The 24,110-nt window shown below is 36.3% G+C and overlaps 9 protein-coding genes across 9 annotated transcripts; 4 read left to right on the top strand and 5 right to left on the bottom strand.

Moving 5' to 3' along the window:
* Positions 712 to 5,100, bottom strand: LOC104720072 (caricain-like). The gene is made up of 4 exons (XM_010438043.1): positions 5,070 to 5,100; positions 4,601 to 4,992; positions 4,316 to 4,520; positions 712 to 851 (listed from the first exon to the last, which is right to left on the bottom strand). Exons 1-4 carry the CDS (start codon positions 5,098 to 5,100, stop codon positions 712 to 714), a joined length of 768 nt encoding a protein of 255 aa, XP_010436345.1.
* LOC104717237 (UPF0725 protein At4g29550-like) lies at positions 5,636 to 6,863 on the top strand. Its single transcript, XM_010434781.1, has 4 exons — positions 5,636 to 5,770; positions 5,872 to 6,006; positions 6,106 to 6,310; positions 6,418 to 6,863. Exons 1-4 carry the CDS (start codon positions 5,636 to 5,638, stop codon positions 6,861 to 6,863), a joined length of 921 nt encoding a protein of 306 aa, XP_010433083.1.
* Positions 7,129 to 9,092, bottom strand: LOC104717236. Its single transcript, XM_010434779.2, has 8 exons — positions 8,717 to 9,092; positions 8,482 to 8,549; positions 8,205 to 8,352; positions 8,022 to 8,102; positions 7,847 to 7,933; positions 7,665 to 7,750; positions 7,442 to 7,562; positions 7,129 to 7,336 (listed from the first exon to the last, which is right to left on the bottom strand). Exons 1-8 carry the CDS (start codon positions 8,990 to 8,992, stop codon positions 7,259 to 7,261), a joined length of 945 nt encoding a protein of 314 aa, XP_010433081.1. The 5' UTR covers positions 8,993 to 9,092; the 3' UTR covers positions 7,129 to 7,258.
* LOC104717235 (cytidine deaminase 1-like) lies at positions 11,823 to 13,042 on the top strand. The gene has a single exon (XM_010434778.2). The coding sequence runs from the start codon at positions 11,974 to 11,976 to the stop codon at positions 12,844 to 12,846; it is 873 nt and encodes a 290-aa protein (XP_010433080.1). The 5' UTR covers positions 11,823 to 11,973; the 3' UTR covers positions 12,847 to 13,042.
* LOC104717234 (cytidine deaminase 7-like) lies at positions 13,895 to 15,047 on the top strand. Its single transcript, XM_010434777.1, has one exon. The coding sequence runs from the start codon at positions 13,941 to 13,943 to the stop codon at positions 14,940 to 14,942; it is 1,002 nt and encodes a 333-aa protein (XP_010433079.1). The 5' UTR covers positions 13,895 to 13,940; the 3' UTR covers positions 14,943 to 15,047.
* Positions 16,738 to 17,840, top strand: LOC104717232 (cytidine deaminase 6-like). The gene is given in 2 exon segments (XM_010434776.2): positions 16,738 to 17,154; positions 17,157 to 17,840. Coding segments are annotated over 2 exon segments (885 nt in total). The 5' UTR covers positions 16,738 to 16,793; the 3' UTR covers positions 17,681 to 17,840.
* Positions 19,957 to 21,158, bottom strand: LOC104717231 (PRA1 family protein C-like). Its single transcript, XM_010434775.2, has one exon. The coding sequence runs from the start codon at positions 20,953 to 20,955 to the stop codon at positions 20,386 to 20,388; it is 570 nt and encodes a 189-aa protein (XP_010433077.1). The 5' UTR covers positions 20,956 to 21,158; the 3' UTR covers positions 19,957 to 20,385.
* On the bottom strand, positions 21,207 to 22,231 carry LOC104717230 (uncharacterized protein At4g29660-like). The gene is made up of 2 exons (XM_010434774.2): positions 21,936 to 22,231; positions 21,207 to 21,602 (listed from the first exon to the last, which is right to left on the bottom strand). The coding sequence occupies exons 1-2, from the start codon at positions 22,137 to 22,139 to the stop codon at positions 21,483 to 21,485; spliced, it is 324 nt and encodes a 107-aa protein (XP_010433076.1). The 5' UTR covers positions 22,140 to 22,231; the 3' UTR covers positions 21,207 to 21,482.
* LOC104717229 (thioredoxin-like 2-2, chloroplastic) lies at positions 22,438 to 24,110 on the bottom strand. Its single transcript, XM_010434773.2, has 4 exons — positions 23,697 to 24,110; positions 23,245 to 23,424; positions 22,964 to 23,128; positions 22,438 to 22,767 (listed from the first exon to the last, which is right to left on the bottom strand). The coding sequence occupies exons 1-4, from the start codon at positions 23,946 to 23,948 to the stop codon at positions 22,657 to 22,659; spliced, it is 708 nt and encodes a 235-aa protein (XP_010433075.1). The 5' UTR covers positions 23,949 to 24,110; the 3' UTR covers positions 22,438 to 22,656.

The raw sequence follows: 24,110 nt of genomic DNA, 5'->3' as shown, positions 1-24,110 counted from the left end.
GAATCGAATGCATGAGCTAAAAGTTTCAGCAGCAAATAAAGGTGATATATTTTCTCTTGAAGTTGTGTCGGTAACTTTTATCAGAATCAAATCAAACACAGAAAGAAGACATAGCAAAGAGACTAGCAAAAACACTAGGGAAGCAAACAAAAACAAGAATTCAAGTTTGAGATTAACATATTTATAATGTTTCAAGCGAGAAGCTCTGGCTTTTATAACAAAGACTAAAACCCAATTAATGTTATCAGCTTCTTTAAGAACAGAATAAATAAAAGGGTATATATCCCGAAGGAGAATTCAACATCATTCAGGAGAATTGAGAACGACAATAACATATTCGGGCCTAAAATTTTAAGTGAAAAAGGCTTTTAAAAAGAACTCAACTCAGTATTCTTTTAATAAACTACTCTTGATTTGTTTATAAATTAAAGGAAAAATTATTGTCGATTTATTTGTGATCGTATACTCTAACTCATTATTTTTCATTTTATAAAGTGCCCCACAATTTACGTATAATACTCCAACTCTTTTACGTACTGTCATTTACTTTGTATTTCAATAGGGCAGGTGCGCATATTGAAACTTAAATTGGTGTTTATAGTCAATCACATACGCAACCAATTACAAAAAAGGGTGATTGTGACTATCAAGGTTTATGCATGCACCATCTTTATAAGTAAAGTAATGTAGAGAAGAGTGGTCAAATAGAATTCATAAGTCCTTAACCTCGTAAAACTGATCATGCTCACTGGATGGAATCAAAGCATCATCCGGAACCCACTTAGGTAGATCGCCTTTGTAGAAATCATCTATTGCTTCGTCATCCCATCGCTTTGTTTCATCTCCAGTACCTTTTTACAACACTTTCCAGAATCATCAAGATTAAAGAAAACCACACTAATCAAAACCAGACATTATTTAATTCACCTTGAAACTTTGGTTTAATTCTACAAATTTCAGTCAGTAGCGCTTGTAACACGTGTCTGGAAAGTGAAACGTGAATCGTTGGCTGGATCAATAGCCTCCGCAGTTATATGGTAAGTCATAAGCGCACAGAACATAGAAGTATATATATTTATCTACGTGCATCAACTTAACTACTTAAGGCTTGAGCCTTGTAATCAGAGGTAGAGAGAAAAAGTATCAAAGTAATCACAAGTAGATCAGGAGCGAATCGCAGATACAGAGTACAATGGTTCCAGTAACCAAACTAAAATGTCCATAACAATGTGATTAATCTGGTAATACAACTAGCATACAATAATTGAAATTATATCTATCTTAACATTTTTGAAATACAAATTTGTGTCCCATTTTTTGTCACACGGTCGAGTTTTTTAAGCATTTAAACCGATTACGGAATTAGGATATTTCCTAATTTTGTCACACGGTCGGGTTTTTAAAAAAAAAAAACTAAACCACTTACAAAAATCGGATCTTCCCTAAAAATATAACTAATTACATTTTGCAACATCCCTAAAAGTTTATTATTGGGATTACAGATATCGGATCTTCCCTAAAATATCGGGAGTACAAACACAATTTGGTAAATTCTTATACGTATATTAATCAGCCTGGATCCGTATCTTCCTAATGATCGGATTACATAAATCAAATCCTAACTATACTCAAAATAAGGATATGCATTACCATTATTCCCTAAATCAAAACAAACAAAATTGCATGGATATACTCTAAACTTGCGAACCAAGATTATATCCCACTCAAAATGAGAAAACCCTATCTACAACCTTGGAAACTATATAATTATATATATGTGTCATTTTCTACCCAATAGAAAAACCACCACATCCAAAAGAAAACTAATCGATAGATTTAGTGTTTGGAGTTCTATAATATAAATGAAATGTAAACAAGAGTGTTTTGGTTTGTAGGTTGGAGCAGCTTTATCGATGGTTTACATATCGGGATCACCGGTTATGTTCGTGGGTTGTGGCCAGTCTTACAATGACCTGAAGAAGCTTAATGTCAAAGCAATAGTCAAGACACTTCTCAAGTGATCTCCTGTTCTTCATTATCACATCATCGTCATCACTATCATCATTACCATCATCAATCAATGTCTTATCCATCATACTGTTGTATTTGGTTTTTGATTTGAAGACTGTTTCTCTTTGGATCTGATGTTGTTTTTTTATATGAAAAATTACTCAGAAGACTATTTCGTTGGAGTCGCAAACTTCCCATCCCATGACTTTGTTTATATAAAGCAACTTTTGTTGTGCATGTTTTTTTTAATCATCTTTAACTTTCTCAATCTAGGTTGGTTCGGTTGGTCCGGATGTGTTAGGTTTTCCTAAATGTATATAGTTCAGCAAATTCATAAATATATATAGTTTGTTTGATTAAAAATACTCAAAAGATACAAATCGGTAAAACTGTAAAAATCTGCGAACTGGATTTTTGTATTTGAATAAGTTTGATTTTTATTACATGAATCCCCCTCTCCCCTGAGAGATAAAATTGTCAATTAATGGGGGTTTCGAGATCGGTCCGCGAAAGGCCCAGTAAGCACAGGACGGTTGAGGAGGATTCCGAGCTAAACGGAGAGGGAGAGCTCGAAGTGGAGGAGATCTCGGGAAGATAAGACGAGATGGAAGGAGAAGATTCAGGGGTTGTTATGCGATTTTGTTTGGGGATGTATATATTTGGCTTCTCTCTCAGGGGAGAGGGGGATTCATGTAATAAAAATCAAACTTATTCAAATACAAAAATCCAGTTCGCAGATTTTTACAGTTTTACCGATTTGTACCGAAAGTCCACCCAGATTTCATTTTCTATCCAAATAAATTTAGTTGTTGTTTCTTGATCCAACATAGGACATATCTAAAGTAAAATGGGATTTTTCAGATCGTAAAATCACTGCATTGACATTATTGGCTACTAGGTAAAAAAGTAACATGAACCCAATAAGAAAATCAGAACATTTTTATAATTATATTAGTATTGTCATTATGTACTTTTTTTTAAACGTGTTTACAGCATTCCATACGCAAACAACACTACAAATTAAATAACAAAAAAAAAGAGTTGATTAGTCATGAAACACTTTTTAATAAGCAAATTAGTTAGGGTTATGTTTATAATTTTAAGTAGTAAAAAGTAATGTAATGAAGAGAGGTAAAATAGTGTTCAATAGTCCTTAATTAACTCGTAATTAGAAACATGCATTTTGAAGCATGGTTTGAAATTGAATATTGATAAAAGTTAATGTGGTGGTTTCACACATATATATACGCAACCAAGATAATGAATAAAAAGGTGATCATTATGACTCTTTTAAGACTCATGAACTATCTTATTAAGCAAATTTGTAGTAAGGGGTTATTTTGTAGTATAGTAGTATAAACTATATTTAGTTTAATTGATAATTTTGTTTTCTTTTTCAAAAAAACTATAAAGTAATGTAATGACCAGCGGTGGAAAAATTATAGTAGGAAAACATTTTTAATGGGTGGAATTTAGAGTAATGTAGATATCACATACGCAACCTATATTAACTACAAGACAATGAGATGAGACATAAAGGTAACTTATCAAGCTCATGAACCCATTTTTATATAATTATTAAAGTAATGAGGATTGTTTTTTCTAGTTTACTAGTATAAGGTAACTATCAAAACTATCCTTATGTTACTGTAGAGCTTATCTTGACTGAGATAAGTCTTATACAAGCACTTGAGAACTACATCTTGTACAGCCCTACATCCTCTTTCCGTATGAATGCTCATATCACCGTAGAAGAAAGGTGTATGCCAAAGAACAGACTATGGTATTGGAGCTACAGGGCGTTGAGTTTCGACAAGATAGATTTTTGTAACTAGACTGTTGTGCACTTAACAGCTTCGACCAGCTGATACTTATGAGCCTGTAGCATCGGAGCACACTTGGCAATAAAATGTAGCATGAAGTTTCCAAATTTTAAAACTTCTGAAGTAGCATCGGGGTGGTCTACCAAACAACGGCTGAGAGATTATTTAAAGTTCTTATAGTTTCAGTTTAAACTTTACGTTATTGTTACGCAATAAAAGAGCTATTCTTTGCTCTCAGAACTCTCCAGCCATTAGGTGTTAGTCTCTCACCATATTTACTTAGGCGTCAATCCCCTGAATTTTAAAGATTGAAAATGCTTTAGGATTTCAAACAACACACCAACATCTTTCATCTAAACTTAGAAGAAAAAAATAACAGAAAGTTCAAAAAGAAGAAAAAACTTACCAGCATTAGTTAGCTTTAGGAAGAATAGTTGGACAGCAGAAGCCATGGATCAATGGTGTAGGTTTCTCAAATTTACCATCAGGAAGCATGCCCTCTCTAGGAAGTTGAACCAACATAGTCTCCATCGAAACTTTGAGGTACCCATCCACTCCTACCCTCGTACCGTGGGTTGATTTCACTTGGAAGCACATTTCTCCTTTTTCCTCTACGACACCAACTATTGAAACAGCATGCGCTCCTACTAGTTTAGAATTCCGTTCCAATGGGCCACGATAAACGCCCTGTTTCAGTTTGTTTTCAGAATCACATATGATTAAGTTCAATAGTACCAAACTCGAGAAATACAGATATGTATACATACCCCTATAGTTAACTTGTAATCAGGCATGAATATGTGGAGGGAAGCTCCAATGGGTTGTCTCTCAAGTCTGATAAGTGCTTCTTCAAAAGATAACCTATCCACGCGATCTATGTGTGCCAGATCAACTGTAGAACGTGCTGGTATCTCGGACTTTTTTCTACACCCTACATACTTCCTATGAATTGCCTTTTGAAGCCCATGTTTGAGTACATATTCCAAACCTTTCCCTATGCTTAGCGTGTAACATTGATGTTCTGAGCAGTCTTTTACTTTCGACGGAGCAGCAAAATCAACTAGTTCTTGGATCGAGTACTCTGTATACTCCTCGTCTATACCCTCAATAAAGCGCAACGCACTAATAAGCTCAGACACCACTACTGCCCAACATGTCTCTGCGAGGAGAAAAAAAAATGATTATGCAGTTTTCTTTAACCAGAAATTTGTGTGTAAACTTGAAAAGAGTTTTTGCCGCAGTGTCCTTGTTCTCTCATGTGGCCCATTTTTCCCTCCCAATTCGTAGCTAATAGTCTATCTTGGACACACTGCAATAGTGAGGACAAAGCCTTTCCTGTCAAGTTCACTTAAACTTTACATATAATCGAAAAAAAATTAATGAATGGTGCATGCTATTACCCGTGATACACGCCAGCGTGCATATACTGCTTCGCGTACAACATCCGATCCATATACTGATCAGCATCCGATCCATTTGACTTAAACTGTAAAGATCACTGATCACACTGTCAGCGTAAGATCCTGCTCAGTTTCAGCATAAAGAACTCTAGTTTCAACTTTCAATTCTACTAAATCCGATCAAATCCACAATAACTCAAAGATCCCTGCTCAGAACAGAACATACCATAGAAAGAAAGAAAGAAAGAAAGAAAGAAAGAAAGAAAGAAAGAAAGAAAGAAAGAAAGAAAGAAAGAAAGAAAGAAGAGAGATCCAATTGTTTCATTACGCTGGCTAGACCCTAACTGTTACGTACGTTCGCAATAGCCGAGGACGAAACAATAAGTGGTTAATTCCGGTTTAATGGCGGAGGAAGAATGGTCTGCCGCTGTAATCAACAATCCACAATCTGGATCTGGATGGACTGAAGAAAGTGATGATGATGACGTTGACCCTGTTTTGGACCAAGAGTTCTATCGCCAACTTCGCGATTCCGATGTAAACATATATATATATATATATATATATATATATATATATATATTTATCCCCCCTGCTCTCAACTTATTTGATGTGTGATATATGATCTCTTTGTATAGGGTTTTGATGTTGAGATATGTAATCCGAATAGTTCAATCCGTATGTATAAATGTGCCAACAATGAGGAGGACCGTCGTGATGACATTGTTGGCATTTGTGCTAGAGTCGGACTCCATTGGTACAATCTTCACAAGGTAATTAAATCTCGATATTGGTTGTACTCTGTTAACTCTGTATCTGCGGTTTGCTCCTGATCTACTTGTGATTATTTCTCTCTACCTCTTTGATTACAGGGCTCAAACCTTAAGTTGATGCACGTAAAGAAATATACTTCTAAGTTCTGTGCGCTCATGACTTACCATATAACTGCGGAGGCTTTTGATCCAGCCAACGATTCACGTTTCACTTTCCAGACACGTGTTACAAGCGCTACATGTAGGTACGACGAAGATATGAAGATTCTGACTGAAGTTTGTAGAATTAAACCCAAAATTCAAGGTAATCTAATAATGTCGTTTGGTTTTGATTAAAGTGTGGTTTTTCTTCTTCTTTTTTTTTTTTTGTCATCGTAATCTTGATGATTCTGGAAAGTGTTGTTAAAAAAGGTACTGGAGATGAAACAAAGCGATGGGATGACGAAGCAATAGATGATTTCTACAAAGGCGATCTACCTAAGTTGGTTCCGGATGATGCGTTGATGTCATCCACTGAGCATGATCAGTTTTACGAGTTGCAAGAATCAGATATCCGAGAACACATCAACTGGCTTAATCTGTATACTGAAATTGCTTATTTCTCGCTGTGGGAAGGAGACATGAGGAGTGTGTCGTGTGTGCCTCTGCAAATAAACAAGGTCATTGTACACACCCGAGAAGCTTTGGAGTCAAAGGACAAGCTCAAGGCTGGGAATGCCATCTTCTACATTAGTTTCAGAGATGTGGATCCTCTTCATGGTCCACCTCAAGATCACAGAGCCATTGTAAGAAGAACCGTCGATGGGATACCAGGACACTTTTGTCTTGAGTTTAAGTGTTGGCTCGAGGATCTGTGAGGCTGCTCTATTAACTTAGATAGAAGTTTGGCCCGAGCCTGAGATCTGTTAGCTACTGTACTGTACTCATTAGTAGTCAGTACGTATAGTATCTTCATTTTCATGTTAGTTAAAAATGTCCAGACGTTTTTCGAACAAAGGTGGATTGTATTCCAAGTTTCCAACATCTTGAGAGATGGCACATTCTATATACATATAAACCAGAATTTCGAAGTTGTCTTAAATGAAGATTAGTTTCCTCGGTTTCAATCACAGTTGTGAGTCNGATGGCACATTCTATATATATAAACCATATTTTCCAAGTCGTCTTAAATGAAGATTAGTTTCCTCGGTTCCAATCTCAGTTGCGAGTCTACATATCATAGTATACATTAAGTGTTTGAATCTCCATTTTTTTAAGCCATCGGGAGTTTTCTTGAGTAAACAACGTACATAGGATCTGAACGCCCTGGATTTGGAGATATATCAACGGCCTGGATTGATCACAGGTTGGAACGAGTTCATCATCAGCAAGAGTAAAAAAAAACTCTTAAGAGGGATTCTAATAGAAGGTGTGTTGATGAAATAAACAGAAATACCTGTGGAGTTTCGAATCCTCCAGCGTAGTGAAAGTATGATCCGACAATGAGAGCATGATCTGCATCACCAGTTGATGTCCATATCGAGATTGCTTTAGTAAAGAAGCAACGGTTTGAAAAGCTGCAAAAAAAGATAAGAGGAAAGTGAGCTGGTTGAAACCATGCAGGATATGTATAATATTACTGTGTCACAAGACTTGACAGGTTTATGTTAAAAGAGAACCTCATTAGAGCTAGTCCCCCGGGCTTGAGGATTCTGTTCATTTCCCTGAAAACTTCAAGTGGCTTTGTAAGATAATCCACACTTACCTGTTCAGATACCAAGAAACATACAAATTCGTAAGAACTTGAGATACAGATGAAGAAGTGCAAGTTTTAGAGATAAAAAGGAAAGTTTGGTCTTACCACATTGGTAATAACTTGGAAAGAATTGTCTTCAAAAGGCAGCTTAGGAGTGAGATTTAAGTCTTGGACTATGTGCTCGGTGAGAACCTGAAAGAGAGTATTAGATCCTATGATCATATGATGATCCATCTCTTCTCTGAAAGAGAGTAAATACGTAAAATTGAATCTTCTTTACCGGATTGCGCTTAAGCTCTTCTTCGTTCAAACCCATTCCAGCTATTCGTTCTTGCTTATATCCGGCTGGATAATGACTGACCTATGTAACATCATAACAGCCAACAATCTAAACTTCAGAGGATTCTCAATAAAAAATTTCTAACATAACACACACAAGACTGGATATGCAATTTACACATACCCAACTGCTACACATATCGAGTAAGCTCACTCCAGGAGTATCGCTCTGAGGCAAAACCTTTGAGTAATACTTTGTCAATGCAGCTATGGCAGGATCATCAATGTGTGTCACAAACCTTGGAGCTTCATAGAACGTTGAATCAGACGACCTTAGGACAAGTTTATTACACAAGTCAACAAGATATTAGTATGTCTCAAAACCAAAACTCACGCATGCCTCACAGAGAACAAAACAGAGTAAGTAAGACTATAACACAAGCTTGGAATTGTAATCTTACTCATCGTATCGTTGGAAATCTTCTTCTTTGAATGGGAAAGTCTCGGGCCAATCCACCTTATTCAACGCCTAAAACCAAGCAAATGGGTTCAAATTTTCATAAAGCTACAAACTTTGAACAACTAAATTCCCAGTGTCACTGACTCACTGATAAAGCCAAATTCCTAAAAGCTACAAACTTTGAACAATTTAGCTATAGAATCAAAACCCTAACTGAAGCAAAAGGGAGTAAAGACCTGTTCGACGGGAGAAGGATTCGTCTGCCTCGCGGAAGCAATGAAAGATTTACCGGACATGTTGTTGTTCATCATCCACAACGAAGCACCGCCAAAACCACCGAGAACTAACCGGCGACGTGAAGAAGCGCGGATCCAACGGTGGAAAGGTTTCGAAGCAGTCGTCAGGAGATTGAGAGCAGAGGAAGCTCGGAGGAAACGGGAATTTCCGGCGGTGGAGAGAAACGGAGGCAGAGGATTGGATCTGAGGCTGAGAAAGTTACAAGTTTTGGACATTGTTTAATGAATTGTTGGGTTTTGTCTGATTTGCCAAAAAGGTTTGAACTTTTCAGGACACAAATCATGACGAAGAGATGATGTGTCGCGCATATCGATCGATGAAGATGACGATTCGCGAGTCTAGTGATCCAAACCACTCTTACGTGGACGTTTCTGTTTGTTAGGGGCTTTTCTTAATTTTTACAAAGTTTTGGGGAGTAACTATAAATAAAATAAAATTATAAAAAAAAAAAAATTATTATGGTTACTTTCGTTAGAAGTTTCATCTATAATTCACTCAAAAATTAACTAATGAAAATAAAATCATATGAATCCTGAATTTGTTAGTTGTTTGTAAGCTTTATATTTCGAACAAATCATCCATTTACCGTCTGAATGGTAACTGCAGATTCAGTAGTGCGGAACAAAAAATTTGCTAGTGCGGTACGGTTCAACTGCGGTACGTGCGGGACAAATGTATTTGCGGGACAAGTGCGGTTATTCCAAAATAAACGGTACAAAATAATGTTTGATTGGTGAAAAAAATAATAAGCGGTGCATAATACATATTATAGTTACACATTATAAACACATATATTATATTAATATACTTTTATAGTTACAAATTATAAACATATTATAGTTTTTATTGTTAGTGAAATAATATTTACATTTTATTTATAATTTATGAACTTTAAAAACCAAAGTTATAATCATGTAAAATTTTGTTTATTAAATAATGAAGAAATACATCTTTTAAAAATAATTTATTATAGAAGAAACTATAGTTTACTTGTAAATTGTTAAATCTAGTTAACATAAATATGATACATTTTAGATGACATAATTTAAAATTATATTTTGATTAAAACTGACTTAAGTTTTTTGGATCTGTTTTTCCATATTATAAGTAATTATTTTGTAGTTTGTGAAGAATAATGAAGTAATATTTTTTATAAAAATAAATAAAAAGTAATTCATTTATCAGAACTTTTAAAATTTTAAAATCAAAAATACTTATAGCATCAAATATAGCATAGAGTTATTGTTGAAATTTAATTAATTATTCCTCTCTTTATAAAATAAATAATTAAAAAGAATAAAATAACAGTGCGTAATCTACAAAAACGCTACCTAATTGATTTTGGACAAACAAAAAGCGGTCCAAGAGGATATTACCTTCTCTTAAAAAACGCAAAGTGGTTTTCTTATTTTTTTTTTTGAAAAACGCCTATTGCCCACTAAATGTATGAATAGTAATATCAATCAGATTTTTCTAAAAAATGTTCAAATACGCAAAAAATGTTCAAATACGCACTTATACATGTTACCATTTACTGCCTTAAGTTCAATATTATAAACCCAGCCAAACTACTCATTTCTGAACAAGATTCAATTTCAAAGACAAGCAAAGCCAATGTATATGGACTTGTTTTTAGATACTTACTTTTATCACTTTTATGTAAGATTTGTTTGTTTTACTTCGCATACCATGAAATTGTGACTAATTATGACTATCGAAGTTCACTTTATTTAAAACCTAACTACTAAAGACTACTAAAGTATATATTACTTTCTATAAAGACTACTAAAGTAATCCTAACTACTAAAAATCGTATTTGCTTTGTAAATGGTTCATGAGTAATCATGAGCTAATCTTGATGACGGATACAGTCAGAATCGTGTTTGTAATTTGTATTCTTGCGTGTGCATGTAATTCTTTACTTCCGAGGTAAACACACATCACATGCATATTTGGTAAGTGGTAGTGTTAGCTTGCAATTCCAAAAGATAAAAGAAAGATATATATATATATATATATATATATATGTATGTCCGTATATCATGAACTTGATTATTACTAAAATACTAATTAGATATCCTAAATACTTTGCTTAAAAAGATGGTTAATGAGTCTACTAGTCACAATCAGCTTTTTAATTATCTTAAGGGTTGCGTATGTAATTGACGCAGTTTAATTTTTGTCTATATATTACTATATACACCCATTAAAATGTTACTACTAAATAAAAGTTAAGGACATTAGTCTTCACTACATTAATTTTTATCTATGTTACTACGCTTCATTACATTACTTTATAGTTTATACTTTATACTAAGACTAAAAAAATTAGCCCTAACCATGCTTTGCTTAAAAAGATATTTCATGAGTTCATCTTTTAGTTCAGCTTGTAGTTCACACGCTATTGCTAATTTGTTTACGTATACGACTGACGTAAACACGATTTTAAAAAGTACCTTCACAATAAGCACAGAGACACAACACATCTTTTGACAACAACAACAACAAAAAAAAAAAAAAAAAANAAGACACAACACATCTACGTAAAGACGTTATCTCACTTCTCATCTCATATTTCCAATTAACTCTCAAAATACAATCTACCATAGACATTTAACTAGCATTTTGAGTATATTTTTTTAGAAAAAACTATATACTGCTAAGACTAATTATTTTTGACTATAGTCTCCAGTTTTCACCACATTTGTTCAGTACTAAACTACAAAAATAATCATAAAGTTTGCTTTAAAAGTTTGTTCTTGAGTCATCGTGAGTGGATTTCCTATGAATGGCGTAAACTCCCTTTAGAAAAGTATGATTCAAATATGCATGAACTAGAAAATTTTATTTATATTACTAGATACTCGAACCACATAAAAAATGTTACTAATTAAGTGTTAAGACAATTGAGTATTGAGCCATATATACCACTCCTCATTTCATTACTTTATATCCTAACTACTCTGTTTGAAATAATGGTTCATGACTCTTGAATCTTGATATTTCAAAGAGTCACAATCACTTTTTATGTATTTCGTAGTGTTGTAGGTTGCGTATGTGATTAGCGTACACCAATTAAAAAAGTACGATTCATTATGCACACAGCGCACCTAGAAATAAGTTCAACACTTGTTTATTCACTTCACATCTCCCAACACAAATCTCATAACACAACCCGAAATCAGAGAGAGAGACAATGGCACAGCCCTCCAAATTCGTTTTCACTCGCGAAGAAGCAAAATCCCCCGGAGACAGCCTCATAAACATTCCCTTTTTGATTCCACTCGTTCGTGGGCCATTCTCTACATCCAAAGTCGTAGCCCTCGGATTCGGATCATCCGGTCGGGTCTTCGTAGGAGTCAACGTCGAATTCCCAGGTTTGCCTCTCCATCACTCCATCCACGCGGAGCAGTTCGTCGTCGCCAACCTCGCACTCCACCTCGATAAAAAGCTCAACTGCTTAGCCCTCTCCCCTCCGGAGGCTCCTTGCGGCCACTGCCGCCAGTTTCTTCAGGAAATCCGCGAGGCGCCTGAGATGAAAATCATACTCTCGGATCAAAACGGCGACAATGTATCAACCGTAAGCCTCGAGAGCCTCCTTCCAAATAGACTCAGCCCCGACAGTCAGCTTCCAAATGACGTCCCTCGCCTTCTCGAGCCGCGCTATAACCGCCTCACCCTCTCGGGTCCCGATTCCGATGTCCCTGACCGTTATCCCGATCTGAAGCCCGCGGGTCTAGTGGCGGCGAACATATCGTACGCGCCGTACAGCAAGTGTCCTTCGGGAGTGGCGCTGGTGGATCTCCAAGGAAGTGTGTACAGAGGATGGTACATGGAATCAGTGGCGTATAACCCAAGTTTTGGGCCAGTACAAGCCGCTCTGGTTGATTACATGATTCGTGGCGGAGGCGGAGACAGAGGGTTCACGGAGATCGTCGGAGCGGTGCTGGTGGAGAAGAAAGATGCGGAGGTGCGTCAAGAGCAGACGGCGAGGATGCTTCTGGAGACTATTGCCCCCAACTGCGATTTCAAGGTCTTCCATTGCTGCGAGAACCCTAAAGAAAACTGATTCATATTTATGGTATACGATATATGATTATACTATTTATTTAAAAAAGACGAATATAAAGGAAAATAATACGCCAGTACATAGAAGAATTACACTGGTCTTTATTAAACTTAGATGATAATATAATATAATCATAATTATGATTTTGTCATCTTCATGTTCAAGTTACCTTATAAATAAGTCTTATTATTTTCTTCGGTTCATGTGTTAGATTTTGGTATCTATTTTGTTCTATAACACCTAGGCTTATATTATCCGATTTTTTCATAACAGTATGGAAAAAGGAAAAGAAAAGATGCATTTGCATGAATCTCCATATATTCAATAATTAAGATAGAAAAGTATGATTTACAGACATATCGAAGTAAAGAATATAACATATGGCCCATTGACCCTCTGGCCAACTTCTACGAAGTGCACAGTTGAGGAACAGTCAAATTATTTTAATTTTAGAAGAGTTGAGTTTCATGATGAATGAATATATATTTTTCATTGAAGATGGTTAATTACAACTTCTTTCTGAGCCCCTAATTTCTGTCTAATTACAAAAGAATTAAAGCTGTGTCATTTCCCCTAGAGCGGTCCTAAACATAACAACTTGCAATACATAGAAGCTTAGTCTAGTAAATGTATAATTACGAAAGATTTAAAATGTATCATATCAACTTGAACCGTAAAAGTTTATAAGTAAAAAATTCTGTTGTTCGAGACAGTGGAATATATAAAAGTTAAGGACAATTAGTCTTCACTGCATTAATTTTTATCTATGTTACTACTCTTCATTACATTACTTTATAGATTATACTAAAACTAGAAAACTTAATCCTCAGTACTTTGCTTAAAAATTGAGTCCTTGACAGTTGACAGTCACAATCAGCTTTTAATGTATCTTGTAGTTCACACGCTATTCTTCATTTGTTTGCGTATACATTGGACGTAAACACGTTTTTAAAAAGGTACTTTCACAATAAGCACAGAGACGCAACACATCACACCTATATAAATAGGTAAAGACGTTAACTCACTTCTCATCTCATTTCCATCTCTCAACATAAAATATCAAAAACACACGATCCCAAAATCAGACAGAGACAATGGCAGAACAGCCCAACTTCTCATCTTATTTCCAACCTCCCAACACTAAACCTCAAAACGCGACAATAGCAAAAGATCAGTACAAGTTCGTTTTCACTGCCAACGAAGCAGCATCGCAAGGCGTCACCGAACCCAAGAGACTTCCAGTTCTGATCAAAAAGGCGATGTCACTCGCTCGGGCTCCAATCTCCACGTACAAAGTCGGAGCCGTCGGACGCGCATCATCGGGTCGGGTCTACTTAGGCGTCAATGTCGACTTTCCAGGTCTTCCTCTTCACCACTCCATCCACGCCGAGCAGTTCCTCGTCGCCAACCTCGCCCTCAACTCCGAGGAAGGCCTCCGTCATTTAGCCGTTGCCGTCTCTACAGACGGCATCGAATTCGGCACGCCGTGCGGACACTGCTGCCAGTTTCTTTTGGAAATCAGCAACGCACCTGACATCAAGATCCTGAGCAGATCAAAGCATGTAGAAGTATCATTCGCGAGCCTTAGATGCCTCCTTACGGACAGGTTCACACCCAACAGAATCCTCCCGAACGGTACCCCTCTCCTTCTCGAGAAGCGCGATAACTGCCTCAGCCTCTCGAGTTCTGCCTCAGGAGAGATCTGCTCAGAATCATACTCTTACCGTCTGAAGTGGACGGCTCTAGAAGCGGCAAACAATTCGTTCTCGCCGTACACTGACTCTCCGTCGGGAGTGGCGCTGCTTGACGACGAGTGGAACGTGTACCGTGGATGGTACATTGAGTCAGTGGCGTCTAACCCTAGTTTGGGGCCGGTACAAGCTGCGCTGGTTGATTTCGTGGCTCGTGGCCGAGGCAAAGGGTTCGATAAGATCGTCGGAGCGGTCCTGGTGGAAAAGAATGGTGCGAGGGTGAGTCAAGAGGGCACCGCGAAGATGCTCTTAGAGACTATAGCATATCCCAACTGCGGTTTCAAAGTCCTCCATTGCTACGTGGATGCCCTTAAAAACGTTAAGAATGTTGGTCTTCGTTATTAAATTATTCTATTATCCTATCATAATTATTATGCTTTGTTTACTTCTTGGTTGGGTTCATTAAACCTTCTAATAATGTCGATATGATATAGAATCATAATTATGTTATGTTTTCTTCTTGGGATCATGTTACCTTTCAGTTTCAGAATAATAATATTCATAATATTGTCAATGTAGTTAACTAATAATTATTAAGTAATTTTACAATCTCAAATCAGTTTGCTTTTATAAATGGCACCTTACGAATATTATTTGTGAATTGCTACTTTCTAAAAAATGTGAAAAAACTTCTATATTGTTTTTCCAAAAGCATAATAATAATAAAAAAAAAGATGTCAATGAATCTCCATTAATGAGTAATATAAAAAAAGTCTCATTTGCAAACATATACCAAGGTGGAGAATAAGTGGACCATATTGACCACTGGCAAATTTTCTTCACAATTTCAACGATAAAAGCGAGCGCGATGTTATCGCGGACTAAATATACTCCTTGTCACACTCTCAAACACTATGAAATCAATTTATTAGTATCATTTTATGAATAAATTCTCAATTTCTATTTGTTTTACTAATCCATAGGTACCATGAAAATGATACTAATTAATAAGACCGATTTTTTACGTGTACCAATTTTTAGTTTATACAAAACTACTTATAACTTTGACAAAAAAAAAAACAAAACTACTTATAAAGTAATACTAACTACTCTAAAGAAATTGGTTTTGAAAAATGGTTTGTGAGTCATTATGTTATATGTGTAATCTTGTGTGTGCATTACCTACAAGGTAAACACACCGTTTAAAAAAGCATTCAAAACATGTAGACACATCACATATCTAGTAATACGTGGTTGGCAACTGTAAAAGACACACGGAATTTGTGTATATAATGGACTCGATTATCATTATTCATTAAAATACTTTTTTTTCTGAATAACTCGAACACATCTTCTATAACAGATTTGAATATAGAGACGTGACACTATCAAAATAGTCACAGAGTTGAGGACTATTAAACTAATCCTTATTTACCACTCTTTATTCCATTACCTTTTTACTACTCTTCATTACATTATTTATACTAAAAATAATCCTAATTACTTTACTTAATTATAAAAAAATGGTTCATGAATCTTACCAAAAAAAAAAACAGGTTCATGAACTTGATAGTTACGGTCATTTTTTTGTCTTGTAGTTAATAGGTTGCGTATGTGATTAATTTTTTTCTATATTACTTCCACCCATCAAAATGTTACTCATTTAAGAGTTAAAGACTATTGAATTATAATTTTTCCACCGCTCTTCATGATGATACTTCATACTAATCTAGGAAATAACCTTACTACTTTGCTTAATATATAAGATAGAATTCATGAGTCTCAAAAGAGTCATAATCACCTTTTTTTGTTTTTTATCTTGGTTGCGTATGTGAAAAAACTACCATATTATCTTTTACCTATATTGCTATTCAAACCATCAAAATGTTTATAATTACGAGTTAAGGACCAATGAATATTTTACCACTATTCATTACATTACTTCTTACTATAAATTATAAATATAACCCTAACTAATTTGCATAAAAGGTGATTACATGAATCTTGATAGTCACAATCAACTTTTTAGTTATGTTGTCACAATCAACTTTTTTAGTTATATTGAGAGTCATAATCAACAATCAATATTATGGAACGATGTAAACACGCTTTTAAAAAGTACTATTACAGACGACGCAAACACACCTCTATAAATAGGCAAGGACTTGCTTCTCCATTTCTCCATCTCATTTCCAATCTCTCTCACAAACATAATACATCCCAAAACACACAGATCCCAAAATCAAATAGAGAAAAATGGCACAAGAGAACAAGTTCGTTTACACCCCTAGCGAAGCAGCAGAAGTGGGCATCCACGGCCCCCGTGACCTTCCAAAGCTGATGAAGAAGGCCTTGTCTCTCGCTCGGGTTCCAATCTCCATATTCGGAGTCGGAGTCGTTGGACTCACATCAAAGGGTCAGGTCTTCTTAGGCGTCAATGTCGAATTCAAAGGCGTTCCTCTTCACCACTCCATCCACGGAGAGCAATTCCTCGTCACCAACCTCGCTCTCAACTCCGTGGAAGAGCTCACTCATATAGCCGTCTCCGCTGACAATATCAAATTCGGTGCGCCATGTGGCCACTGCCGCCAGTTCTATCAGGAATTGGGCACCCCTCCTAAGTCGAAATCCTGATCCAAAAACCAGACGAGGGCATAGACGAGTTCATGAGCATCGAGAGCCTCATGCCGGAGAGTTTCGGCCCTGACAGTCTCCTCCCGGAAGACTCCCCTCTCCTTCTCGCGCAGCGCGATAACAAACTCGTCCTCTTGGACACCTCCGAAGCGATCTGCTCTGATCCAGAGGAGTGTCCCCATCCAAAGTGCAGGGCTCTAGCGGCGGCGAACAAATCGTATGCGCCGTACAGCGATTCTCCGTCTGGAGTGGCGCTGAAGTGCGATGACAAAGTGTACAGAGGATGGTACCTTGAATCTGTTGCGTATAACCCAAGTTTAGGGCCAGTACAAGCTGCGCTGGTTGATTTCGTGGCTCGTAGCGGAGGCAAAGAATTCGAGGATATCACTGAAGCGGTCCTGGTGGAGAAGGGTGATGCGAAGGTGATTCAAGAGGACACGGCGAGGATTTTCTTGGAGAAGATTGCCCCCAACTGCAGTTTCAAGGTCCTCCATTGCAAGAAGCCCTAAGAATATTGAAGCATAATTATTAATTATGGTACGATGGTGATAGATATATAATAAGGAAAATAATACGCCGGTAGAGCATTACACTGGTCTTCGTTCTAATCGTGTCGCAATTATTTATGAATGTCGATATATAATCAATTAATCATAATTATGTTCTGTTTTAGTCTTTGGGTTCATCGAGTTAATGTCTACCATGATGAATCAATTAATCATAAGATTCTTCTTTACTACGATTTTACTTTTATTTGTTTTATTTTTTTGGAAAACAATTTGTTTTTACGTTAACTCGATTTTAGGAATTTGTTTTAATTATGTCTTTTTGCTTTTTTTGTTTTTTTTTCTCCACTATCTTTTTTTAGTTTAACGATTGTTTGTAAAAATAATTTTTGTTTGCTAATGTGTCAAAAAATTATTGGTGGGTAACTTGTGCTTTATAATATAAAAGATTTATATATGAAATTAAAGAAGAATCTTATTTTGATATTCGGGTGCAATGTAACCAGCTGTTCCCACACACTTTGTCCTGATAGATGCTCTGCCCTCTTCTGTAGCCCTGACCAAGCCAAATTCAGAAATCCACGCATATATATCATCTCCTAGAAGAATATTTGCCGGTTTCAGATCTCTATGTATGTAACTCTGACATTGAAAAGCCAAAGTATGCAGATATTCTACTCCTATGGCCACATTCAATGCAATAGTAAGCCGTGTAGTCCACTCAAGGGGTTTCAACCCTTCTTCCTTCCACTGGAATAGATGTCTTAAACTACCTTGAGACATGTACCTATATACCAACAATCTCTCGTTTCCTTCGACGCAATACCCATGCAGAACTACGAGATTTCTATGGTTTACCTTGATTAACGTGCATAATTCTCTACTTCAATGTAATCATCACCAGATTGCTGTTTCATTCTTAAATCGAAGAATGTTATGCTACCATGGAGTTGGTTATAGGAAAGATCCAGAGTCATCAGATTTAATATTGTGTGCTCGAGAGGAATGGTGCATGTGAGACGGTTATGTGAGATATCAATCACCTGAAGAGACGTGAGATAAATATCAAAAGTGTGCTATAACAATAAATATCTTGATTATATTGTGATCAAAGGTAATAGCGTTAGTGTTTAATTTTGAATTATTTTCTAATCATAATAAAAAAAACTTTGCAAAACTTTAGTATCATTATGTTTCAAAGCAAAAAATAGATAAAATATAAGAAAAACATAAGCAAAAAAAAAAAGCTAATTACAAGCAAGACATAAGCAAAGAAAAAGTTAATTACAAATAAAACATTTTATTTGTTTCTAGTTTTATTGTTTGTTATGCGTTATGTGTCTTTAGAAGATGTTTTCAGAGTCCTTTACGTTTTAATGTTTTAATATTCTGTCAGCTAAAGTTAATGTCCTCGCCTAACTTTGAAATCGGTGTTTAATTTTGTAATTTAATTATGGTCATTCAAATATAAATTAATTTAACCGAGTGCTTAAGCAAGGTTGATTTAACCAATATGCAGCAATATGCTACCCATCTGTTGTTTAAGGAAGGTGGATTTTGATTTTAAATTGCTCAGTGATTGATTAATCCGGTTTAAGATTACTCAATTTGGGCTAAGTTGATTTGGTTGGGTACAAGGACAAACCAATTTGAAATTTTAATTGAATTAATGTTTGATTTAAATGACATGCTGAGACCAAAAACGCATTATGAATATATCTATTACTTCAATTTGGTGCAAATAACCGGGAGTATAACTTCTATAACTAATGCAAGATTTTCTTGAGATATGGTAGACAAATTTTCAAATTTTAGATATATCATCCCCTATTTAATATATATTTAGAAACTACACAATTTTTTTTAGTAGACTATATATAATAGTTATAAGTTTTATAGTTATTATTTGATTAATTAGGTTGTTACAAAATATGTTATATGAGTTGGCTTGCCCATTTGCTCTAAAACCAAGAAGAAGAAGACTAACCCAAGAACTATCTTCATTAAATGTCATCACAAAATTGTCAATTTGTTTTTTCTTCTGTTAGTTAGTTGTTTTCTTTATTCTCAATTGATTGGTACGATTATTTTCTTCTATTTCTTAATACGATAATTCAGATTTCAGAGTTTCTGTTTACATATATTTCAGCAGCCAAATGTCACTTTATTATACTTTTAAAATAACAGAAAGAGGAAGTACATTTTGCAATAACATATGCAGAACCAGAGCCTATATACATACATATGTGGTCCACATGTTAAAAAAAGGTCTCAGAATTTACAAGAGTTGAAGACCTACAAGTTCTAAATATATATACATATATATATCCATAAGAGTGAGTTTTGCTTAAAAGCGTGAAAGATTGAGACTTTGTTGAGTCTTGAGAGAGTGGAGACATACAAGTAGACGCATCTCTCTGTTCACATCATTGTACATTGTAGATTTCTTCTAGTTTGTCGAAGAAGTTCATTGTAAGCAATTTTGAAGGACCTCAAGGTCAACAAGGAAAAGTATTATTTGTGTGAAATAAGATCGCAAGATTAATATCATTACATCTCAACGTCTAAATCCTGGAATTTTGTGGCAAAAAGAGATAAACTTCGTTTTGCATCCTGTTGATTTTCATTCACTGGTTGTGCATTGTTTCACAATGGCTATGTAGACACATTCACGAAACCCAAAACATAAAATCTTGTGTTTCGATTTACTAAGAGGAAGAAGAAAGCGACGAAGATGCTGTGTTCAATGTTAGCTTCTCTTCATCATCTTCCAAGACGAACAACATCTCTGTATTCCTACACATGCCATGAACCAGAACAACGGGCAAACCAGCCATAACCCCGATCATAATACCGCGGGATACATCTGTTAATAGAAATATACCGATCGTGAGGACCAACAAAACCAGCACCAAATTAGAATCATCGACCATATTGCCAAATATCACCCATGGTTCATTATCCCGGGAGTAGACATATATCCATGCGACTATCAAAATAAAGAAGACAGAAAGGTGGACGGGTTGCCAGAGCATGCTGATGAAGATAGAAACAATGAAGATGATAATGTAGTTTGTTCGAAAGATCATGATGTTGGTTTTGATTCGTTCGGTAGCTACACTAAAGGACACAGGAAGGCTAAAGGCACTACACTGGACAAGTTCAAGCCATGGCCTTTGAGAGCTAAGGCCTAAGGAGATCAATTCTTTGGCTCGTCCTACTAAGCTCAGGCTCGACGAGGTATTTGCTTGGGATGGTATAGTGCCATAGGTTGTCATATTCTTTCACAAGCGACAAACAGCAAAAAAGAAAAGAAAGAAACAGAGAACATCACCACAAGAACCTATATTCAAAAAAGAAAGTGCTGGTACCTAATTTGAAGACATAAAACTGTTTGCTTGATGTTTCTGAGGTAGTCAGGTCACCTCTCTTATTTGGGAATGTTTTATTTCAGGGCACCAGAAGAGAGGCAGATAGGAATTACAATGTACTAATAATGGAAAGGAGAGATATATCAAAGGAATGGATGGATACCCTTAAACTTCTCTTATCAAATCATTAAATACTATAATGAGACTGTTCATTACAAGTAGGAAAAACCAATTCTTTAACAGAGTCTATTCGTCAATAGACCTTATTGTCTACAAGCATAATATACTGACCCGCTTAAACCCAAAGATGCCTAGAGAACATTTAAACAACTCAACGTACGATACATGCACTCTACAGAACACAACGTTGTTTGGTTTATAAACCAGCATAAAGGATGCACCATCATAGTCTCTGATAGCCTAAATCGATACCTTCACTGGCTGCTAGCATCTGAAGCAATAGCCTCACCACGATAAACTCTCCACGGTCCTCGATAGAATACTGGCTTCATCAAAGGCACCGTTTTCCCAGGGTGCTCTTCCCAAAACTTCTCCTGTTTACAGAGAGAGTAGAGTAACATTAAAGTTCACACTAGAAAAACAAACAAGAGAGAGCATAAACTTATTCTAACCACAAAACAGTGTACGAAACACATTGTCAAGAATTCTCAATACCTACAGAACAATGGAATTAGATTAGATTAGATACTAATCAAGACAACATAATAGTTTGGTTGAAAGACCTAATGAAGAACAAATTCAAGGTCTAGGTTTTTCCTTGTTCACGACAATCATCAAATCGTTAACAATGAAGCAATTGATCCAATTTCATTCACATTTTGAACCCTAGCATTTGCCAAACACGAGAATCAGATGAACTAGCTCACCTTGTAGAGCTGCTCTGTAACTGCAGCGCCGATGACGCCGGTGTAAAAGGCGGCGACATAGATAGTAATCAAAGCCGTGAAGGTTTTTGGTCGGCGGTAAGGCTCGATCATTTCCCAAACAGCAAATCTCTCGAACTTGTTGTAGTTATAATCAGCGTATTTCCTCCATAGTTGGCTCCACACTCCTCCTCCTCCTCCTTGCATCTCTTCGCCGAATTTTGGATTTTGCTGTTTCGCGGTGGCGCGTGGAAACCTGAGAAAAAGAATCTGAAATCGGAAAGGCCAAGACTTTAAAACGTTAAGATGTTTACCAAACAGTCCTCATATTCATACAAGTTTTAGTTTTCAGTCCTTTACTTTACTCTAGATCCCACTTTAAGTCTTTGAGCTCAGATTTTGTAAACTAGTGTATAAGTTAGCATATGGTTCTTTGTAAATTTGTAGTCATTGTGTTATATCATAACAACACAATGATTCTTATTTAACATCACACATGCATGCATTTACACATCAATAAGATTTGCTTTCAAGCAATAAAGACGAGCAGTAGTGAAAAATACATTTGCGCCATTGACTATAAGCGGGCAGAAGAATCGTAACCGGATTCAGGAAGTATTCTTTTACACCAAAAAATATGACGATATACAGAATTTTTAAGCTTCGTATTTGCTTGAGCAACCAAAGATTGTTGCACTAGTAAATCTAAAAGCCCGGCACTTCTTCAACTTGATCCAGCTGGTTTGGCTAAGGTTAATCCTTCAGGTACTTTGGCTGGACCGAGGCTGCAACGATCGGTATTGTGCAGTCGGATCGCATCTTTTATCTTCTGAAACTGATAACAATACAACATATTTTCAAAGACGATGAGATGTCAGAATACAAGTGTTGATCTATCAAAAAGGTTGAATGCCCAATGGTATCAATATCAAGCAAAGGGTTTCTAATATCTGATAGAACCTATATCAAAAAAATGAACATTGACATGCCAAACTCTAGACATGGAAAAGGAATATAATAGTCTTCTTTACCTTAGCAAGAGAACATGAGAAGGACTCAAGCTGGCCATCAGCTCCACGGTAAAAGTGGAAATAAGGAAGCACTCTCACATTCAAACTCTTGCACATCGGTTTATTCTCATCAAAGTTTACTTTCAGGAACACTATATCCGGATTTTCCACTGCTGTCTTGCAAAGCTGTAAAGAGACACAAGAAACATCTCAATTTATTTCAGAATCACGAAAGAGAAAATGGAACTCGTATAGCTACATCGAACAGATAAGTCACAGGAGGTAGTAAACATGACACTAACCTTTGGGAACAATGCTCTACAAGAAGCACACCAAGTTCCATAAAACTCTACAATGACTAATCTTTCGCCTGCTCCGCTTAAAGCGCTCAAGAATTCTTCAGTAGAATGAATGTCAACCATGTTTGGAGCATTCCTCTCCCACCATTTTGGTGGCTCTGTCTCTGCTACATTTTTATCTACCTAAACCACAAACACACATCAGTAACTTAAACAATGGGCATCACCGTCTCTAAAGCAAAAAATTGAAACTTTAGACTACTTTCTAATCATCTAAAACGGGATAAGATTCTATAGCACATTATTACAGTACCAGGAATCAATGAGATTCAGAAAACAGCTAAAGGACATAACTTTAGCATAAAAGTCCCAATTCAAGTTTGAAGCTCAATCAATTTCCAAAAGGGCATGTAAATTTACGGAAAGAGTCAGCTCAAAGCTACGACATTTTTTACCTTGACACGAACCACATGGCTCTTGGGTCGTCTAAGGGGGATATGGCTTCCGAGAACAGAAGATGGGTGGTAATGAGAAGACGAGCACGAAGGAGAAGATGAGAGAAGACGCAATCTCTTGTCGGAATTCAGATTCGAATTTGGAGGTAAGCAAGGTTGCAGAGGATTAAGAGCGGCGGCAAAGGATGTGAAGGATGAGGAGACGCGAAGAGCCTGAACCGACGTCGTCGTTAACCGCACAACTCCAGCCATCTACAGAGAGAGAAGAAATTGAGATTGTTCTTGGTTTTGTCTTCTCCGAGAGAGATCCTCTAGGAGAAGAAGATCAGAAAACTGTCTGGTTCAGATTCCAGTGATATATTTCTCTCATCAATCAATCATCATGTCCCCAAATATACATAGACGCGAATTTAA

This window comes from Camelina sativa, chromosome 10, assembly GCF_000633955.1.
Source record: "Camelina sativa cultivar DH55 chromosome 10, Cs, whole genome shotgun sequence".
NCBI classification, from domain to species: Eukaryota; Viridiplantae; Streptophyta; class Magnoliopsida; order Brassicales; family Brassicaceae; genus Camelina; species Camelina sativa.
Note: the sequence above shows the minus strand (reverse complement) of the source record. Positions and strands in the feature narration are given on the sequence as shown.

Excerpts from the sequence above, each read along its gene's own strand:
- LOC104720072 (XM_010438043.1), bottom strand. The coding sequence starts at position 5,100 with ATGGGCCACATGAGAGAACAAGGACACTGCG. Across the intron at positions 4,521-4,600 it reads ATTACAAGTTAACTATAGGG|GGCGTTTATCGTGGCCCATT; the intron begins GTATGTATACAT and ends AAACTGAAACAG. Across the intron at positions 852-4,315 it reads AGAGGGCATGCTTCCTGATG|GTACTGGAGATGAAACAAAG; the intron begins GTAAATTTGAGA and ends TGTTGTAAAAAG.
- LOC104717237 (XM_010434781.1), top strand. The coding sequence starts at position 5,636 with ATGGCGGAGGAAGAATGGTCTGCCGCTGTAATCAACAATCCACAATCT. Across the intron at positions 5,771-5,871 it reads GCCAACTTCGCGATTCCGAT|GGTTTTGATGTTGAGATATG; the intron begins GTAAACATATAT and ends CTCTTTGTATAG. Across the intron at positions 6,007-6,105 it reads ATTGGTACAATCTTCACAAG|GGCTCAAACCTTAAGTTGAT; the intron begins GTAATTAAATCT and ends CTTTGATTACAG.
- LOC104717236 (XM_010434779.2), bottom strand. The coding sequence starts at position 8,992 with ATGTCCAAAACTTGTAACTTTCTCAGCCTCAGATCCAATCCTCTGCCT. Across the intron at positions 8,550-8,716 it reads ATCCTTCTCCCGTCGAACAG|GCGTTGAATAAGGTGGATTG; the intron begins GTCTTTACTCCC and ends GCTTGGTTTTAG. Across the intron at positions 8,103-8,204 it reads TCGATATGTGTAGCAGTTGG|GTCAGTCATTATCCAGCCGG; the intron begins GTATGTGTAAAT and ends GATGTTACATAG.
- LOC104717235 (XM_010434778.2), top strand. The coding sequence starts at position 11,974 with ATGGCACAGCCCTCCAAATTCGTTTTCACTCGCGAAGAAGCAAAATCC.
- LOC104717234 (XM_010434777.1), top strand. The coding sequence starts at position 13,941 with ATGGCAGAACAGCCCAACTTCTCATCTTATTTCCAACCTCCCAACACT.
- LOC104717231 (XM_010434775.2), bottom strand. The coding sequence starts at position 20,955 with ATGACAACCTATGGCACTATACCATCCCAAGCAAATACCTCGTCGAGC.
- LOC104717230 (XM_010434774.2), bottom strand. The coding sequence starts at position 22,139 with ATGCAAGGAGGAGGAGGAGGAGTGTGGAGCCAACTATGGAGGAAATAC. Across the intron at positions 21,603-21,935 it reads TTACAGAGCAGCTCTACAAG|GAGAAGTTTTGGGAAGAGCA; the intron begins GTGAGCTAGTTC and ends CTCTGTAAACAG.
- LOC104717229 (XM_010434773.2), bottom strand. The coding sequence starts at position 23,948 with ATGGCTGGAGTTGTGCGGTTAACGACGACGTCGGTTCAGGCTCTTCGC. Across the intron at positions 23,425-23,696 it reads GCCATGTGGTTCGTGTCAAG|GTAGATAAAAATGTAGCAGA; the intron begins GTAAAAAATGTC and ends TTTGTGGTTTAG. Across the intron at positions 22,768-22,963 it reads TCTCATGTTCTCTTGCTAAG|TTTCAGAAGATAAAAGATGC; the intron begins GTAAAGAAGACT and ends TATTGTTATCAG.